The sequence below is a fragment of the Ceratotherium simum genome, chromosome 39, assembly GCF_057802395.1.
Source record: "Ceratotherium simum simum isolate JZ-2026a chromosome 39, ASM5780239v1, whole genome shotgun sequence".
Classification (NCBI taxonomy): Eukaryota; Metazoa; Chordata; class Mammalia; order Perissodactyla; family Rhinocerotidae; genus Ceratotherium; species Ceratotherium simum.
Window position 1 is genome coordinate 13,946,303 of NC_141938.1, and position 12,910 is coordinate 13,959,212.

At 61.9% G+C, this 12,910-nt stretch overlaps 1 protein-coding gene across 4 annotated transcripts in view; it reads right to left on the reverse strand.

Moving 5' to 3' along the window:
* The window catches only part of NFIC (nuclear factor I C), a 55,326-nt gene that overhangs the window by 15,387 nt on the left and 27,029 nt on the right, over positions 1 to 12,910 (reverse strand). For all 4 annotated transcript variants that reach the window (XM_087425760.1, XM_004441319.3, XM_004441317.3 and 1 more), the window contains exon 3: positions 2,901 to 2,972. In XM_087425760.1, the coding sequence (XP_087281886.1) occupies positions 2,901 to 2,972 (72 nt within the window). The remainder of the gene's footprint in view (positions 1 to 2,900; positions 2,973 to 12,910) is intronic.

Below are 12,910 nucleotides of genomic sequence, written 5' to 3' on the forward strand. Positions count from 1 at the left end.
GGGGCTCAGAACTGCGGGCCGAATGGAGGGTCCACGGGCACCAGTTAACATCCCGTGTCCCCAGAACCACTCCTGCCTAATGTTAAAGGAAGAGGGACCCTCCTCTCCGGGATGGGGTGGTTTGGACCCATTTCATGGATTTGGAAACTGAGGGTGGCTCCCAGAGGGTGGGAGCCCTGGCCAGCCTCAGACAGCTCGGAGCAGGCCTGTCCCGCCCCCAGAGCCCTCACAGGCAGGACCCACTCCCCCAGGACCTCGCTGGGAACAAGACAGACAGAAGTGGCTGCCCTCCTGGGACACACAGTGCGCTGCGGGCGCAGGAGGCCACATAAGATCAATAAGTCAAGAAATCTGTGCACCCGTGTTCACAGCAGCGTGATTCACGACAGCCCAAACCAGGAATGGCCGACTGTGCACCATTGGATGACGGATCCATATAACATGTCCCTCCACACACTGGAATATGATGCAGCCATGAAGAGGAGTGAGGCCCTGACACAGCCACACCGTGGACGGACCCCGAACACATGACGCTCAGTGAGAGAACCAGACACAGAAGGACACATGGTGTGTGAGTCCATTGATGTGAAATGTCCAGAACAGGCAGATCCACAGACAGAATGTGGGTTTGTGGTTGTCAGGGGCTGGGGCTGGGGATGGGAGAGACTGCTCATGGAGATGGGTTTCTTTTTGGGGTGATGGAATGTTCTGGAACTAGACAGAGTGATGGTGCACAACACAGTGAGTGTAATTAATGCCCCTGAACTGTAAATTTTAATACGGTTAAAAGTCAAACAGAGGTGGGGTGGGGGAGCCCACTGGGGAGGGGACCTATTTTATCCAAAGGGCTCTGCGCCGGCCTCGCCGGGAGGGTGACGGTCTACCAGGACCTCACGGTCGGGGCGGAGACGAGGCACACATGCGGTCAAATGCGGGAAGTGCCAGGAACCACATCTGCACCGGGAAGCACCCCACGCGGTCGGCCACTGTCATCAGGATGATCTTAAACGTGACGTTTGGCCACCTCCTCGGGGGCCCCGATGTTCCCGCAGCGAGGGCAGCCCGTGCAAAGTCCCCGGGGCTGGAATGCACCTGGCAAACTGGAGGCCGACAGGGCGGGAGCAGAAGAGCCGGGGAGAGTGGGCAGACAGGAGGTGGGACCGGCTCTCAGCTGTGGGGGGTGGGGTGGGAGCAGTTCCTCTCCGGGCCTCCAGGGGGCAGCACGGACCGCGGGGACCAGGCCACCAGCTGTCCCAGCCCCAAGCCTGGGCTGGTCCAGGACCCTCGGCCTCCCGGGTTACCAGCTTTGCCCGTCCCTTTATTGAGCAATTACTACCCGCCCAGCCCACGTGGGGGGCTTGGGGCCCCGGGAGGCCAGGGCGGTGGTCCCAGTGTCCAGGGGAAGTGGCCGTCCTGTTTCCTGCCGGCCCAGCTGGCCAGCTGGTGTGTCGGGCCTCCGCCCTCCCCAGCGGGGTTTCCTGTTGTGCAGCCTCGGGCTCCATCTCCAGGGGACTCCCTGGCGGGCGGGGAGGAAGTGATCTCCTCCGCCAGACGCTGCAGCTCCCCCGGGAGCCGTGGCACCGCCACGCCTGCCCGGAACATCTGGCTCCGAGGGAGGCGCCCAGGAGGCCTCGGGGTCACAGACGGCCGTGAGGAGCAGCCGGGCCGCGAACCTCCCGGAACCATCCGGCCTCCCCGAGCCGCCCTTCCAACCAGAATGCCCTCACCCACTGGCCGTTCCCTCCTCCCTTCCATCTCATCTCCTCCTCCTCGTCCCTGAAATACCGTCTCTCTAGTTTCTCTTTTCGCCTCTGCCTTATCCCTCTCTCTCTCCCTTCTTTTTTCCTACAAATGTCTGTGGAGCCCCTACTGTGTACCAGGTCCTGTCCTAGGCACCGAGGACACAGTGGTGATCAAGACAGACAAAACCCCTGGCCCTCCCTCAGGGGGGTGGCATTCCACGAGGAGAGAGAAGCAAACACATCTGTGGTTGCTAAGCAACTAAGCAAACACATAGGCAATCACTAACTTCCCCTGGAGGAAATAACACAGAGGATGCCGATCAATCGTGGCTGAGGCTGCTTGAAGCCAAGGGGCTCGGGGAGGATCTCTCTGAGAGGGGGGTTTGAGTTGAGATCTGGGTGATCTGGAGAGGGGAGCAGTTAGCTGTCCAGACAGAGGGCACAGCACGTGCAAAGGTCCTGGGGCAGGACCTCGCCTGGCATGTTAGAGGAATGAGGAGCCCGTGTGGCTGTAGCAGAGGGAGCGAGGGGGAGAGAGGGAGGAGGGAGGAGGGAGGGCGGGGAGGGGACGGGACAGGTTGTGCAGGGCCTGGGGGGCCACAGGGAGGACTTGGGCTTCTCCCCTGAGGGAGGGGGAGCCCTGGAGGGCTGTGGGCAGAGGAGGGGGACCTGACACGGGCTCACAGGCGCCCTCTGGCCACTTTGGGGAGGACAGGCTGTGGGGGCGAGGGCGGAAGCCGGGGGCCAGGGTGGAGGCGACTCCGCTGGTCCAGGTGGGCGATTATCATTCTCCCACTTCCCCCCCACAGAACCATCCTGTCCCGCCCATCTGCTCATTGTCCCGGGGACTGCGGGGCCCTCTGCGGCCCCTCCCGCGGGGTGAGCCCCTCTGAGCCCAGACACTGGGAGCTCAGAGTTGTGGGTTCCAACCCCAGCTCTCTGGGTGCTCTCTGAACCTCAGTTTCCTCTTCTGCAGAATGGAAACACAGCAGCGCCCACCCCGCAGCACGGCCGTGAGGAAGGAATCTGTTAACACTGTGAGGGTCCTGCTCACACAGGGCCACGAAAAGCACACAGGAGGGGGGCTCAGAGCACGATTCCTAAATAGAGGAAGGGGACGGGGCCGTGCCCCCCGCCCGCCGCTGCGCCCAGACTCACCCAGCGTGATGGGCTTGCTGTCCTCCTGGTCGGAGCCCATCCCCGCCCGGGGACTGCCGCTCTGCTCCGCGTCTGCAAAGAGAGGGAGGGAGGGTTGGTGACCCGCAGGGACCCTCAACCCAGGAGACACTGCACCGTGGAGACGGCGGTCCCCGAACACGCCAAGGCCCCGGGTCTCTGCTCGCCCCCTCCGTCCACCGCTGCCCCAGAGGGTCTGGAGGTCTGACTGGACCCCTGCAGGTCCCCGGGGCGCCAGCGTTCCTACATGCTGGGATGCGGGGAGAACCGTGAGTTCTGAGCCTCAGTTTCCCCGTCTGTGAAATGCGGATGACGCTGGATCCTGCCTTGACCCAGGGGTGGCGGGTGTCATGACGCCCACTTTACAGATGGGGAAACTGAGGGCCAGAGAGAGGAGTCCTGGACCCCTTGGGCCCCTCCCCTCGGCTTCTGCCCTCGAGGTCCTGGGGGCCCAGCCCGTCGTCTCGGGGTGCCGCTCAGGGCCCCCTCTGCAGCGGCAGCACCCCGCCCGCCCACCCACCCGCCTGGGGGCTCCCACACCCGGCGCCCGCCCCCCCATCTTATCTAAAAATACTCAGGCTCCTTGGCAGCCGGCAGCAGACAGACGCTGACTCGGCGGGATCGGGGCCGCCTGGGCGGGGGCGAGTCCCGCCAGCTCCCTCGGCAGCCCCCGCACCCCCCAGGGCGGGGAGGGCCCATGGCCGAGCCCGCAGGACAGACCCAGCCCCACCCACTGCTCTCTCAGGCCAGAGGTGGCGGGAATCCCCATCAGATAAACCCTCCCTCCCGCCACACCCCAAAGCCGGGACGTAATGCTGTGTGACCTCAGGCAAGTCGCTTAACTGTTCTGGGCCTCGGTTTTCCCCTCTTTCAAATGGGCGCGAGCATCGCCCAGGCCTGCCCGGGGTGTCAGGAGGTGACAGGGAGATAGGAGATCCGGAGATCTCGATACAGGGTAATGTCCATCACCTTACTATTATTGTTGTTATTTTAAATCCCTAAGATAACCACACACGTGGGGCTTTATTGTCCCCAACAGACACGAGATCTATAACTGAACAAGGGAGCCGTGGATCTGGGAGGGTTATGTACCCATTTTACAGACGGGGAACAGCGAGGGTTGGAACGAGGAAAATCAGGAGGGTTATTTTATTCATCTGGGCGCGCGGGAGCCGTCCGGCCTCTGAGCTCCCCGGCCAGCTCTGCAGCCTCAGAGGCTGTGTGGCCTGGGGAGGGAGGTCACTTCCCCTCTCAGGGCTTCAGAGCCGTCGGGGTTGTTGTGGGAATAATAATAACGAGGAGGATGCTTCCTGCACCGTGCTAGTGCTTTGCACATAGTGGGTGCACACCCTCTGGCCGCCACGATTGAGGACACCATGAGCAGCACAGGAGCGGGGCTGTGCAAGGGTCTGTGCCTCAGTTTCCCAACCCGCCACAGCAGTGGATGGGGGCAGCCCCTCGCCGCCCAGGCTCTGCGGCCCCAGCCGTGCTGACTGGGCAGTGGCCGAGGGGACAGTGCCCGACTGGGCCCCGTGCCCTGCGGCCGCTCTCTGGGCAGCCAGCGGCCCCTCGGAGGCGGCCAGTCCCGCTTGGACGGCCCGGCGGCCGGGCACGGGCGGCCCCGCTGTTGGGAAAGGCCCAGCCCGGGCAGCCAGCCGCCGGGCTCCAGGCCCCGGGCACAGGACCCTCCGCGGGCACAGGCGCCCACACGGGCAGCGGAGCCCGGCTGGCACTCGGCGCGTCCCCGGGCAGGGAGGGTGGCGGCCTGGTGCTCCTGCGTGGGAACCCAGGGCTGTGCGCCCCAGACCCCTCGCCCGCCCTCTCTGTGCCTCACTCTCCCCGTCTGCGAAATGGGCACAACCACAGCACCTCCCCTGGGGGCTGTTAACGCAGGAAAAGGCGACCACGAATGCAATAAAATGCCCCCAAACGTGGCTGGCACGTCGTCAGCACGTCACCAATCAGAGGGGCGCGTCGTTACTATTATTAATCTCGTCGCTGTTGTTTCTGGCTTGGGGGCTGGTACTCTGCGCCAGGAAAGGCGACAACGGGCGGGCTCTAGTCCGCAGCCTGTATCTCACCGATCATTGACTCTGTGACCTCCGGCCGGCCACACGACCTCTCTGGGCCTCAGTTTCCTCATCTGTAAGATGGGAAGATGAGAAACCCACCCCCCAGGCGTCCGAGGGAGGGCTGGCGCCAAACTGGGGTCCGACGCGCGGCAGGTGTGCGGGCGACGGTAACCCACGTCGTGCTTTGCATTTCGGTTTCTAGTTGGTTCTTCGGTGGCACTGAGAAACGCGACTGGCTTCTGTGTGTTCGCCTCGCCTCCCGCACCCGGCGCAACTCGCCGATGAGTTCTAAGAGCTTTCTTTTTTTTTTTGGAGATTCCTTGGGATTTTTTCTGCCGACCATCGCGTCATTTGCAAACAGGGACGGTTTTATTTCTTCCTTTCCAATCCGCAGGCCTCGGATTTGCAGTTCTCGCCTTCCTGCGCCGGCCGGGACTTCCAGAACCCCGCTGACCCCACCTGGAGAGGGCGCTGCCCTCGGCTCGCTGCCCATCGGAGGGGGAGCTCGAGCCAAGCGTGATGCCAGCCGGGGGCTTCCAGGGGCCCCTTATCGGACAGCAGACGTTCTCTTCTTTTTCTAGAATCCTGGTACTCTTTTTCTGTCACTTAAATAAGTGTATTCTAAATTCTAAATAATATAAATAGAATAAAAATATAGAATAAATTCTAAATACCATGACGCTGTCATTCTATGCCATCTCATAATTTTTTTTAAATTTAATTCTTAGATTGTGGTTAAATAGACATAACATAAAATTTACCGTTTTAACCATTTTTAAGGGCACAGCTCAGCGGCATGAAACACACACACTGTTGTGTAACCATCACCACTCCTTCCAGAACTTTCCATCTCCCCAAGCTGAGACTCTGTCCCCATGAGACACTGACTCCCCTCCCCTCCCCCAGCCCCTGGCCCCACCATCCACTTTCTGTCTCTGTGGATGTGACTCCTCTAGGGACCTCCTGTGAGGGGATCACACAGGGTCTGTCCTTCTGTGTCTGGCTCATGTCACTGAGCGTCACGTCCTCGGGGTCCATCCACGCTGGAGCAGGTGTCAGGATCTCCCTCCTTTTCATTATGCCATCTGATTTTTAATCATCTCTAAAACTCTGAACTATTTCTCACCCACTCCTGACCCCTTGCCTGTCACTGGCACCTAAAACCCCCACCTTCTAGTGGCTTCTGGTAGCTTCCAGTATGGGAGCCACCAGCCACCTGTGGCTTTAAATTTAAATTAGCTACGCTGAAATTAAATTAAATTTTCAAGACTTCCGAGGCACGGGTCACCTTTCAACCCTCCACGCGGCCGGCGGCGACCGAATTGGGCGGAGATCTATTGAGCTGAGCTGCTCTGGACGTTTCGATGAAGAATCAGAAACAAACAGAGCACTGATAACTCCTCCTCGTCCCGTCTGTTTAGACGTCCGGGCCTAAAATGGACCTTCCGTGGGTCTGGGCAGATGTGCCCGGAGCGGATGAGGCCTAGAGGCGGGCTGGCGTCCAGGGCCCCCGGTGCCCCAGCGCCCAGGCCGGTGGCTTTCCTTTGCCGAGATTTCCTGTGTCAAGAGCTTCCGGGCACCATCTGATTAAATCCGCCATGGATGGGGTTGGTAAAAAAAAAAAAAGGTCTAAAAAGGCTCTTTCGGGGGAGGCGATAATGAATAAAAGGGTCTCGTATATTTTTAAAGGATCGTAAGAGGAGAAAGAATATGTGACAGAAACCATAAGTGACCTCCAGGTCTAAAATGTGTACTCTCCGGCCGTTTACTGCAAGTCGGCCGACTTCGGGCTGTGTGTCCTCGGGCCAGTGCCTTGACGTCTCTGAGCCTCACCTCCTCACCCATAGGCTGGAACAGAACTGCGCCGCCGTTGACTTCTTTCCTTCGATCCCTCAGCGGATTGATTGCTGAGGTGTCACATGCCCGGGGGACACAGCGGTGACCAAGAGGGACAAAGATCCCTGCCCTCGTGGCAGTGATGTCCCAATGGGGGAGCGACAGGCAGGGACCCAGCGAGCAAATAAACCGGGAGGACAATGTCAGGCTGTGCCACGTGCAAGGGAGGCCACGCAAGCCGGAGACGCGAGGGGCGGCCCCAGGCGGGCGAGGGGCTGAGACCGGGAGGGCTGACGAGCCACTCCGTGCGAAACGGTACATTCCAATAATTAATACTTAGTGAGTCATTCCTTTGATTATGTTGGGCTGCAAGCTTCATCTTCATCCCAGTGACTCATTTAACCTTCAAAACTCCTCCATGAGGCACACGTGACTATTGTCTCCATTTTCCAGATGGGGAAACTGAGGCACAAAGAGAGGTGACGACATATTCGAACTCACGCAGCACCAGCTGGCGGCGATGCGCCTTTGACTACGACTGGGGGGCTCAGTTTCCCCCCACTCCAGGACCCCTTTCTGTCAGTAGTTTGGGGTGATCCCCTTGTTTGGACCAGTTGGATAAAGCCCCCAGCTGGGGACCCCCTAACTCCTCTGCCCCGGCCAAAGGTCCCCTCTGCCGTTAACTGTGGCGCTGGGGACAGCTGGGCGCAGAATTAATCCTGTGCACATCCCCGCTCCGTGCGCGCCGACCAGCCCCCCACGGCAGCAGAGGCCCCAGACCCTGCGGCCCAGGCCGGGGAAACCTCAGAGCGCCCCCATCCGGGTCACCGAGCTGGGAGCCGAGGGTGGAGTGAGAAGCTACAGGTTAATAACAACAACAACAGTAATAATAATAGTAATAATAATGATGGCAGCTGCCACGCGCAGACAGCTTACCCGACACCAGTCGTCAGGGACACGTGTGACATGGTCCTGTCTAACACCCCAGAGCCGCCGAGGCAGACGACCCCGGGTCACCCAGAGAGGGTAGGAAGTTACCCCAGGCCACACAGCAAGGCAAGCAGATGGGCCGACTCGGTTTATCTGCTCCTCTTCAAAAACACACAAACGAACATCTTATTGCCTTTTACATGACGCCGATCGCCCGCTTTAAGTGTCGTTTGCTCGTCTGTGACTTGTCTTGCCCTGGTTGACGTGCCCCTGACCCCCGAATACGCTGTTCCCCCGCAGCCCAGCTCAGAACATGTACTGTATTGTTTGAGGGAAACGTGGACGCCCTCCTGGGTGAAAAGGAGCGCAGAAGCCGGGGAGCCACGTCCACGCCCGCAGCAGCTGAGCCCTCCCTCCTCCCTCTCCCCCTCTGCTCCGGCCACATGGGCTCCTCGCTGTTCCTCCAACACGCCAGGCCCGGTCCTGCCCCAGGACCTTTGCACGGGCTGTTCCCTCTGCCTCAACACTGTTCCCTCAGTATCCACATGGTTCACACTCTCCGCTCATTCCGGAACCTTCCTCAGGGATCTCCTTCCCAGAGAGACACACAAGCCTTGCTACCACCACGCGTGAAGCACGGCCAACCACACTCACGCTAGTCTAAGCGAGCCTCCACAGCAGCCGCGTTTGAAGTGACACCCTGGCTTGGCCGGGGCCCAGTTCTCTCGACTCCCCGGGTCCGTGGGGCGTCACGTGCAGCCGGAACGTCGCCACCCCCCGGAACCTTCTGCTCAAACAAACACACGGTCACGGCGACAATTGAAATGTAAACTGGACCCCGCTGACCGAGCGTACAGACTGTTCTTCCCCGCCCGTGGCCAGGAGGCCCGGTCTGGGTGTCCCGGCCACGACAAAGGCGCCGCCGTGGCCTCCGGCCCTGCCCTCCAGCCCCAGGGCGCCCACCCTGTTCGGCTGGATGACCCCCTTCATCCGCGGCTGGAACCGCCTCTGCTGGGACCGGAGATGGTGGCGCCGCCCGGCCGCCGTCTCAGGGATGTTCAGTGACCACTTACCACTTGCCGGGCATCGGGGGACCCAAGACAGACGGGACCCGAGAGCCTGACATCACCTCTCGTGGTTCTAAGCTCCACTGAGGCGACAAACGTGGACGAGGCACAGAAGGCGGCTCCAGACAGAGAAACCAGGGAGGACCTCTCAGAGGAAGTGACGTCGGCCCTGGGGACTCAGGAAGGGGACGCAGCCGGCCACGGGGGCCCGGAATGGACACGGGGCGTCCGAGGATCAGAGCAGAGTGGAGAGAAGAGGAGAGGGGAGGTGAGGGCCGGACCACCCGGGGCCACGTGGGCCGTGGAGGGAAGCCCGGGTTTATCCTCAGGCACCACAGGGGACGTGGCCTGATCTGGGTCATATTTTGAAAGGTGTCTGGCGTCCAGGACGTGGAGAAGCTGGAACCCCCCACGCGCCGTCGGAGGGAGCGGAAGACGGGCAGCCGCGGGGGAGAGCGGCCTGGCGGCTCCCCCAACAGGTGCACACAGAACCACCATATGATCCAGCAGGCCGGCTCCCGCGTGTGGACCCAAAATGTGAAACACAGGGGCTCCAACAGGTCTCTGCACACCCGTGTTCACACCAGCACGATTCACAGTCACCAAAAGGTGGGAGCACCCAGTGTCCATGGACGGATGATGGGTACACACAGTGTGTCCATCCACACGCTGGAATATTACGCAGCCATGAAAAGGAGGGACATCCTGACACCTGCTCCAACGTGGACGGACCTTGAGGACGTGACACTCAGTGACATGAGCCAGACACAGAAGGACAGACACTGTGTGATCCCCTCACAGGAGGCCCCTAGAGGAGTCACATCCACAGAGACAGAAAGTAGATGGTGGGGCCAGGGGCTGGGGGAGGGGACGGGGAGTCAGTGTTTCATGGGGACAGAGTCTCAGCTTGGGGAGATGGAAAGTTCTGGAGATGGATGGTGGGGATGGCTGCACAACAATGTGAGTGTGCTTCATGCCTCTGAGCTGTGCACTCAAAATGGTTAAAATGGTGAATTTTATGTTATGTGTATTTTATCACAATAAACGCATAATAAAAGTCTCTGGCCACTGAGTGAGTCTGGCTCTCGGGGGCTGGGAGACCAGGGAGGGGACGCGGGCAGGTGGCCTGGTGGGCATAACAGGGTGACAGCCCAGGGGTGGCCAGAGGGGCGTATTTAATTTCTCTTCGAAACCATAATTCCACTGACGAAAGCCTGGCGGGACCCGACCGAGCCGAGTCCCCACCGGCCGCCACGCCGAGCCCGGGTGTCTGTGCCAAGCCCAGCGGGCTTCCAAGCGTCGCTGGCTCTGCCGGCTGCCACGTCCGCCTCCCCACACGGCCAGCCCGAGAGAGAGCCAAAGCCAGGCCCTGGAGTTTCCAGCTCCCGTGTCACCGGCCAGTTCTCACCACGAGCCAGTGAAGGGTCAAGTCCCCGTCCTGGAAGGCTAGGCCGTACACGCGACCCTGGCCGTCGGCCCCCATGCTGCTGCCCCGTCCCCTCCCTCCCTCCCTCCTCCTCTCTACCCCTCGCTCCCCCTGCTCCAGCCACACGGGCTCCTCCCTGTTCCTCCCACACGCCAGGCCCGGTCCTGCCCCAGGGCCTTTGCACAGGCTCTGCCCTCCGCCTGGAACCCCTTTCCTGCAAATGCCTGCCTGCCTCACTCCCTCGCTTTATCCAAGTCTCTGCTCAAATTCGGTTGGTGTGTCCACAGCCTGCAGCACAGGATCTGGGCTTGACGTGCCGAAGGTTCTAGAATTCACGTCCTCGTCTCCCTCCCAGGAAGAGTGACGACGGACCCCATGATGTCCAGTTACGTTACAACCTTTGTGCCCCTAGGCCTCCACTCCCATCGCATCCTGGTGTCTGTGCAAACCCAAGCAGAAAGGGAAACTGTGATTCTCGCATTCGACACAAGTACTGAGCGCCTACTGTGTGCCAGGCCGTGTCCTAGGCCCTGGGGTCACGGTGATGAACACGACGGGCACGGAGTCCTGCCCCTTGAGGTTCACGGCCGTGGGTGTCCTCCCAGCCACCGTGAGGAGGGCCCGGGGTGGAGCCACAGCATGAAGGATTCAGGCTAGACCGCACGCGGACTTCCCTGGTGCAACGGGACCACGTATGACATTACCCCGGGCTTCAAGGAATTCTGGTACAAATCCCGAGTCCCCCCGGAGACACCCCTCTCCTGCCCCCGCAGGTTCAAGATCAGCCCCGGGGGCCGGCAGCGACGAGCACTGGCGCTCCGTCTCGCCCACGCTGTGTGACCTCAGCCAAATTCCTTTCCGTCTCTGAGCCTCCACATCTTGCCACGGAAGATGCCAAACCCCGCCCCGGCCGAGGGAAACAAGCAGGATGCGGGCCGCCAGCGCCCTCCCTGGCCCCTGGGGAGGGACGCGTCGGGACCAGCCGCGGGGACCCGGGAGGCCCAGGGCGACCTCCTGGCCGCCGCGCTCCCCGAGTCTGGACCACACTTTCCATCTCCCTCTCCCGCCGGCCGCCTGGGCCCGAGCCAACCCGCCTGGATTCACTTTCAAAGAAGTTTCTCTTCCCTTCCACGCGGCCCGGCTCTGCCCCGCCGCCCCGGGCCTGGCTCGGGGCCCTCCGGATGCCCGGGGACACCTCGGGCCGGGGGAGCGTGGCGGCCGGCCCCTGTCCCCACTGTCCCCAGCACCAGCCTGGGCGCTCCACCCAGCGGCCTTGGTGCGCCCAGGACCCGCGCTCTGGGGGCGTCCGGCCCGGAGGCCACAGGGCCCGCTCGGAGGCCTGCAGGCCGCGACCCGTCCCCTCCCGCGCGGCCCTGCCACCGTGTGACATCACCGCCCGGGCGGCCATCTTCTCGCCTCTCCCTCCCCCGGCTTCCAGATGCTTCTCTTGGCCAGGGCGGCCATTTTGTGCGCGCGGGAGGAGTGGGCTGGCACGCGGCCGGAGCGCCCCGTCCTCTCCAGGGTGGGGCGCGGGGGTCCCCCTCTCCGTCCCCTCCCTCCTGGGGCTCGTGGGTGGCCTCCAGGGGGTCACACCGGGTGCCAGGCGGCCCGAGGGTGCGCGCCCGGCCCCGCGCCCCGGCCCGGCCTGTCCGCGCTGCGGTGGCACCAGGGACGTGAGCGACAAGGTTAAAAATACCCGCAGGCGCCCCCTCGCCCCTCCTGGTCCCCTCCAATGTCAAATGTGTCAGCGCCGCCGGGAGGGGCCGCCCAAAATAACCCGCTGTTTACACTGGAGGGAATTCTTGGCCGCGGCCGCCCAGCCGGGCCTCCCCCCGCGGGCTGCGGGGACCACGGGGCCACTTGTGCCCACGGGCCGGACGCACACGTGTGGCCGCGGGGGGACGGCAAGCCCCGGAAGCCACACGTGGAGGGACACGCCGGGCCCAGCCCGTGCCCAGCACGGGCGTGGGGTCCTGCCCACGCTCCTGGGCCATGCCCCGGCCTCGGAGTGGGGTCAGCAGAACGGCTCCCGTCCCTTGGGGGGCACGGATCATTGGGGCCCCGCTGCGTGCCTCAGTTTCCCCTTCTGCAGAAAGCAGATGTTGGGCTGCAAACACCTCAGATGGTTGGGCGCCCCGTTTTAGAAGAGGAAACTGAGGGTCAGAGAGGGGCCACCACTTGGCTGGTAAGTGGGCCAGTGGATTGGAGCCCAGCTGGCAGCTCTGGTCCCAGCGCCCACATTTTTAACGCGCTGCCTCGAACGCAGGAGGAGGTTGGAAACTAGACGGCCCAAGCCGGAAGGGACGGGTAGGGGGAGACTTTTCTGCTTCCCTCACTTTCCTGTGGCCTGTCTTTCTGGAGCCTGGCACACAGTTGGTGCTCAATAAATGCTTGCACACAGCTGGCACTCAATAGATGCTTGCAGACAAGGGAGTGTGATTATTCCAGCAGAGCCTGGCACACAGCAGGCACCCAGTACATGCTCGTTGCTCGGATAATTGGGATTACCCTGATGCAGCCTGGCATACAAGGCCCCATCAGGATAAATGGCGCAAAATAAATGCTTGTTGCACAAACGAATCTGAGGAATGTTGGAAAATCGGGGGAGATTCAGAGGGAAAGAGCAGGGTTAGGGGGATGGAGACTCCAACCAATGGTGAC